This window comes from Poromitra crassiceps (assembly GCF_964638095.1).
Source record: "Poromitra crassiceps genome assembly, contig: HAP1_SCAFFOLD_391, whole genome shotgun sequence".
Taxonomy (NCBI): Eukaryota; Metazoa; Chordata; class Actinopteri; order Beryciformes; family Melamphaidae; genus Poromitra; species Poromitra crassiceps.
In genome coordinates, this window is record NW_028152013.1 from 87,853 (window position 1) to 95,094 (window position 7,242).

The window sequence follows — 7,242 nt, forward strand, 5'->3', positions numbered from 1 at the left end:
CATTGACTCAGTGCAGTATTCAGCCTCTCTGGTGTCAAGTCTGATTTTGGAAAAAAAAAAAAAAATCCAAAATCAGACAGAGTGTTGACACCAGAGAGGCTAAGACCGCATTGACTCAGTGCGGTATTCAGCCTCTCTGGTGTCAAGTCTGATTTTGGAAAAAAAAAAAAAAAATCCAAAATCAGACAGAGTGTTGAGACCAGAGAGGCTAAGACCGCATTTACTCAGTGCGGTATTCAGCCTCTCTGGTGTCAAGTCTGATTTTGGAAAAAAAAAAAAAAATCCAAAATCAGACAGAGTGTTGACACCAGAGAGGCTAAGACCGCATTGACTCAGTGCGGTATTCAGCCTCACTGGTGTCAAGTCTGATTTTGGAAAAAAAAAAAATCCAAAATCAGACAGAGTGTTGACACCAGAGAGGCTAAGACCGCATTGACTCAGTGCGGTTTTCAGCCTCTCTGGTGTCAAATCTGATTTTGGAAAAAAAAAAAAAAAAAAAAAAAAATTAAAATCAGACAGAGTGTTGAGACCAGAGAGGCTAAGACCGCATTGACTCAGTGCGGTATTCAGCCTCTCTGGTGTCAAGTCTGATTTTGGAAAAAAAAAAAAAAAAATCCAAAATCAGACAGAGTTGACACCAGAGAGGCTAAGACCGCATTGACTCAGTGCAGTATTCAGCCTCTCTGGTGTCAAGTCTGATTTTGGAAAAAAAAAAAAAAATCCAAAATCAGACAGAGTGTTGAGACCAGAGAGGCAAAGACCGCATTGACTCAGTTAGGCCATATTGTGACTAGCATTTTCGTTTACTTCCGTTCCCACGGCAGGGGCACTACACACTTTTTTCTCCATAAAAGAGATCTATAGGTAGAAAGTACAAATAAAAAAGTTCTACTCGTGTTATCCTGCAGTATTTTTTTAATCAGTGGTCAAAGACGGCACTATTTCTTACTAGGCGTACTAATCTGTGCAAGGGGAGTGGTGTGGTTTTGGTCACGTGGACCAATCGCGTAGCCGCTTTATTCCCTTGCCGTAATAACATTAGAGCCATGGCGACCACCAGTTCAAGCAGCGAAGAGGGGAAAAAGAAACCAAAACAGCGGAAAAAAGTGCGTAAAAGCCGGGAATCAAAGGACTCCAAACGATGCTATATGCACTTTTTGTCAGTACAGAATGAGGACGTGCAGGATTTTACCCAGACAAGGTGGGACACTTACAGGTCTGTCGTCAAACAGTGGCTTTGTCTGGACGGCGATAGTAAAGTTATCGCTGAAACTTTTAAACATTGCGTGGACGTGGATTTTGACCATGTTCCCGAGGACGCTGGATTTCACGCGACGTGTTACCGTCGCTTTATTTGTAAAAGACGTTTGGGTTTGGCTGAGAAACGCTGCACACAGATGGTGCAGGGGGGGGGAGAAGAAGAACCAGATGCAGCCGCAGCCTCGGACAGCATCGGCCCCGACGGAGCCACGTCTGAAACCCCCCGAAAGAAACTTCGGTCTCGGACAGGTTTGCCCGTCCGTTCTGCTGGCCCTGTCCTTCCAGCCATCTGCATCATTTGTAAAAAGGTGGACAAATATATTACTGTTGGTGGAAAACGGAAGAAGGATCAACTTTCACAAGCAGAGACAGTGTCTGCAGGTAAGCGACCCCCCCCCCTCTCTCTCTCTCTCTATCTCACACACACACACACACACACACACACACACACACACACACACACACACACACACACACACACACACACACACACACACACACACACGGGACTGAAAAACATGGAACAAGGAAGTGTGCAGATAGACAGGCAGAAAAGGCGGTGGTCTTGTGATGTAGTTGATTTATATATTATATTATATTACTTAGTGTATCTACAGAACAGAGACTGAAACACCAAGGGGGGGCAGGTCACAAGTGCCAGCTGGCCCATTGTTCACTGTGTTATTTACAGCCCCCAAACCAACACACACACACACACACACACACACACACACACACACACACACACACACAGAGAGAGAGAGAGGGAGCATTTTATTTTATTGCCTTGATCTCCTTGCCCCCCCCACCTCTTTTTTCTTGTAATAACAATACAATGGATAAAAGATACAAAAACAAATGTCACCCACTTTTTTTTATTATAAAATGTGTGATTTGACAGTAAAGCTGATTATAACTTTTTTTTGTTTTCAGGCCAGTTGCGGAAGGCTGCTGAGAAGAAGGAAGACTCTAGCGTTCTTTTGCATATCAAAGACAAAGACTGTGTGTCTCTGGAAGTGCGTTACCACAGGTCCTGTTACAGAGAATACACAAGGTCCTTGTCAAAGTCTACGGCAACACATACTGCAACCACAGATGAAGTGTGAGTTATTACATTGCATTAACACTGCACATTTCAAAAGTAAGGCTTTGACCTACAACAAATACTATTTTGTCTGTCTTTAGATACAATGTTGACAGCAGACCTCTTTGCACATGTTAAGTATTTTTTTGTCTGCGTGTGTGTGTTTTCAGAAATGAACAACCCTTTGCTGCCAGCTACAAGATATTCTGCGAACGAGTCATCCGTCAAAGGATTATCGATAAACAAGAAATCCTGAAAATGAACCAACTAAGGAAGAAATTCATAGACATCGTTAAGAAGAATGAGGATATTGATGCTTCAGACTACAGGTAACTGTGTCCTTGACAGTTCAGTAAATAAAAAAGAACCTCTTTCATACTGAAAAGTTTCCATTTTATTGATTTATTCGCTCACAAGAAAGGCTGACAGTATGTTTAAATGTATTTGTTTGTCATTGTGAAAAAAATCCCTTTATTTATACATTTGTGCTCGTCTTTTTCTATATTTTCATGTTGCAGGCAGGATAAACTGAAAAAGCGGTTGGCCCGTGATTTCCCCCAGCTGGTGTTTCACAGCCCTGCAACGCGCAACATCTCCGAACTGGTTTTTGTTGAAACATTATCAGCAGATACACTGTTAGACAGGCTACCGCATCCATCAGACACGACAACAACTGAGTCAACCGAGGTAAGCCAAGCTGAAAGTGACAATGAACACACATCTGGACAAACTACAGAGCACACAAGGACACTGTACAGTGCAGGACTGATATTGAAGAGACTTGTGAATGAAACTCCCGGGATGAAATGCCCCTGGCCTCCCACAGCAGAGGATTTGAATGTTTCTGACGCAAAATCTGTTGTGCCAGTTGAACTATTCAATGTGATTTCCTGGATTATAGGTGCAACAGAGGAACCAACACTAGACCATTATGTTGATATTCCTGAAGATGTGAACCTAAAAGTTTTATCTGTTTGTCAAGACATTGTGTATCTTGCTTCTAAAGGTCGGAAGCAGACGCCTAAGTCACTGTGTCTTGGTCTAACTGTTCGCCATTTAACAGGTTCATCCAATGTTCTGTCACTACTGAACAGATTAGGACACTGTGCTTCATGGAACACAGTTGTCAGTCTAGACACTAGCCTAGCGTCACTACAACTTCTAGAGGGCAGAGACAAAATCCCTAAGGGGTTCTCAAAGAAGGCACCAACCATACTGGTGTGGGATAACATCGATTTTGGGGAGGAGACACTGTCAGGTCGTGGAACTACTCACCATACAAATGGCATTATGGTACAAAGTTCTGTTGTTGAAACAATGTCTAGACCAGACAGACAGCCACTGCCGAAGTCAGTTTACACATTCAAAGCACCTCCTAGCATCCCGCTACAACACTATCCACAGACTAAAAGACAAGGGCCACAGAACTTGCTTCAGGATGAAAGTGTTCCATTGCAGGTGGAAACGTACAGGTTGAACACTGTGTCTGCTGCCAAAACAGAACTGGCATAAATTATGTTTTAGTGAAGAACACAGATGCTGAAGCATGTACAGTACCAGGCTGGACAGGTTTCCACACAATGCTACAAAGTGATGCCACTCTACCTAAGTCAGCACTGTATTATCTTCCAGTCATTGAGGCTTCACCGACAGAGATGTCAACAGTTAACACTATTCTGAAGCGAAGTGTTGAACTTGCTGATCAGCTAGAACTGGACCATGTAGTGTTAGTTTTTGACCAAGCTATATATGCCAAAGCTCAGCAAATCCGCTGGAAAGATGATGAGTTGACAAAGCGTCTTGTGGTTAGACTAGGTGAGTTTCATACATGCATGTCCTTCCTAGGCATTTTAGGAAAAAGATTTGGTGATGCAGGACTGCAAGACATACTCATCGAGTCTGAAGTCGTTGCCCAAGGATCCATCAATGGTGTGATCAGTGGTCATCATTACAACCGCAGCATGAGGGCACACAAACTTATGTATGAGAGTCTGCAACGTGCCAGATTCAGCACATTCCTAGACTCATTAACACCAGAGGAGAGAGATGAGTGCATGGCTGTCATCACTGAGATCAAAGACGCTTTCCCAGACAGAACAATGGATGTTTTGTGTGCAAATGAGAACTTTGACAAAATGTGTTCAAAGTATGCCGTCTTTGTGGAAACGAGAAGTGCAGAAAACCCAACGTTTGCCTTCTGGAGTTCATACATTGACATGGTACAAATACTACTGCTGTTTGTGAGAGCAACACGTGAATCAGACTGGCAGCTTCACCTGTCAACAGTGCGCCTGATGATGGCATGGTTTTTTGCTTACGACCGTGTAAACTATGCTAGGTATTTGCCTTCATACTGGCTGGAAATGGTCAATTTGCCTCTCACACATCCTTCTTGTCACAAAGACCTCAGTGTAAAAGGCCAGTGGACTGTCCAACGTCAAAGTGCCCATGGATTTGCCTCCATTGCTTGTGACCAGGCTATTGAGCAAACATGCAATAGAGATTCCAAGACAAAGGGTGGCTGGACAGGGATAACACTGAATCGGGCTGCAGTGTCTCGCTGGATATTGTCACAACATGAAAGAGCTGCCATAGCTAGACAATGTGAGTCAATGGCTGGTAAATCTCCTGAAACACGGAGACGAAAAGATCTGGACCAAACACGGATTCATGCCGATGAAAATGCTGTGACCAGAATAAGTTCCACCATAGATTCTATGCTGAACCCATTTGACATACACCAAGATGGCATTGTTTGTCTTAGCTCAGGGACAGTAGCAGCTGAAGATGTCAAGAATGATTTGCTTGCAGCACAAGAAAGAGGTGAAGAAGCTGTCAAAGTCTTTTTGGACCAAAGACTGTTGTCAAAATCAGTCGACATTTTCGCCCCCATCAAGGCACAAAAACTGAAGACCTTCAGTGACCAGGCAAAGACAAAGAAGAAATCTGCAGCAGGCAAAGATGTGATTCTGCGTGCTGACAAGAAACTGTTCTCCAGACTACTCATTGTTGGTCAAACTAGAAAGATAGACCTGAGGGAAGTTCTGTCCTACTCCTTGGGAACGGTTTCATATCCTTTAGCCAGTACTGACGGGTCACTAGCTAAAACAAACAAATCAGCTCTGATGAATATATTGGAGAACAAAGACAAAGACTGCTTAGTTCAACAAGTTCCGTCAGATGGAGCTATTCTCTTCGATGGCATGGCAGTCATTCAAGCCATTCGTTCCAAACCGGCTACCTTTGGAGAATTGGCTGAAAACGTACTACAGTATGTGCTCAAATTAGCTCTGCAGCACAAGTGTACACGGATAGACTTTGTCATTGACCAGTATCCAAAAATTAGCATTAAGAACCTAGAGCGGTCACGTAGGGCTGGGGTCGGTACACAACGGGTGCAAATCTATGGACGGGATCAAAAGGCACCAACGCAATGGAAAAAGTTTCTATCAGATGGAACAAACAAAGCAGAACTGGCAGAATTCCTCTATGTTGCATGGCGAGATGCTGACCTCACCATTTTGGGCAGGGACCTCAGCTTGTACATAGCACATGGAGAACTGTGTCACTGTGTTTCCGTAAAAGAGGGTTCACAAACTGTCACTGCTGTTCAAGAACTGACATGTGACCATGAGGAATATGACACTAGGGTATTTGTACATGCACAGCATGCTGCACAAGAACACCAAACTGTAGTCATCAAAAGCCCCGATACTGACGTGGCAGTGATTGCTGTAAGTCTGCAGAAAGATTTACAGTGTAGCTTGTATTTCTTCACAGGAGTAGGCAACAGAACGAGGATCATTGATGTGGCTAAGGTGTCAGCAGCTCTTGGCACCAGTGTTTGTTCTGCACTCATTGGCATCCATACCTTCACAGGTTGTGACTCGACCAGTGCCTTTCATGGCAAGGGCAAAGGGAAGACATTTTCTCTTGCTTGCCAGAAAGAAGAATACCTGACTGGGTTCACAAATCTTGGCAGCAGTTTTAACCTTGACCAGTCAACTTTCAACACACTGAGCAAATATGTGTGCCACCTGTATGGCCAATCATCTGCCAAAAACGTGAACGATGCAAGGTACAAATCATTTTGTACGGCATCATCAGCTTTGCCAGAACTGTCCATTCCCCCAACAAGTGATGCTCTCCACCAACATTGCAAAAGGGCAAACTACCAAGCAGCAGTGATGAGACGTTCTCTGACTAGTAGGATGTGTGCTCCTTCACCCATTGGCAATGGATGGGGCATGGAGGATGGGGAGTTAACAGTAACATGGATGACTAGAAATCCTGCCCCTGATAGTGTGTTGCAGGTAGTCCACTGTAATTGTAAAAAAAGCAAATGTGAAACTGGAAGATGTTCATGCATGTCTGCAAAACTGTCTTGCACTGATTTATGTCACTGCCAGGACTGTGAAAATGTGTCAAAGGAAACAGAAGAAAGAGGTACATGGGATGATGACTCTGATGAAAGTGATAGGGATGAGTAACCCAACATGTTACTATGTAGGCCTACTACTTGTTTTGTTCAAGAATTATTAAATTGTTAAAGAATTGCCACACTGCCTACATCCAGTTAAATGCAATGCATAAATGCAAACAGCACAGACTACTTACACAGCCAACAGAAGGTTTTATTGTGATGCATTTGTATGCTATTTTGTATTTTCATATATTTCCTTGGCGGGGGGGGGGGGGGGGGTGTACAAATGACAGATGCTGTGACACTTTGTGGTACTTGAATAAATGTTTCATACCATATGTTGTAATAATTCTGACCTCTAGTACTTTAATTTTTAGTCTTGTCCATTTTTTGCATTATTCCAATTTAGGGGGCGTGGTAACATTTTGATAGATTTTCTGCCATTTTGGTCCAAGGTGCCCTGATTTTCTTTTCT

At 43.4% G+C, this 7,242-nt stretch overlaps 1 protein-coding gene across 2 annotated transcripts; it reads left to right on the plus strand.

The window, feature by feature from the left end:
* The first annotated feature begins 822 nt into the window (after positions 1-822).
* LOC310771179 (uncharacterized protein) lies at positions 823-6,998 on the plus strand. 2 transcript variants are annotated; one of them, XM_083663836.1, is made up of 4 exons: positions 823-1,641; positions 2,194-2,362; positions 2,515-2,673; positions 2,863-6,998. In XM_083663836.1, exons 1-4 carry the CDS (start codon positions 1,047-1,049, stop codon positions 3,854-3,856), a joined length of 1,917 nt encoding a protein of 638 aa, XP_083519962.1. In that variant the 5' UTR covers positions 823-1,046; the 3' UTR covers positions 3,857-6,998. The 2 variants fall into 2 exon arrangements, with proteins under 2 accessions (XP_083519962.1, XP_083519963.1); XM_083663837.1 differs by having other exon boundaries at positions 2,515-2,991.
* The last annotated feature ends 244 nt before the right edge of the window (positions 6,999-7,242 follow it).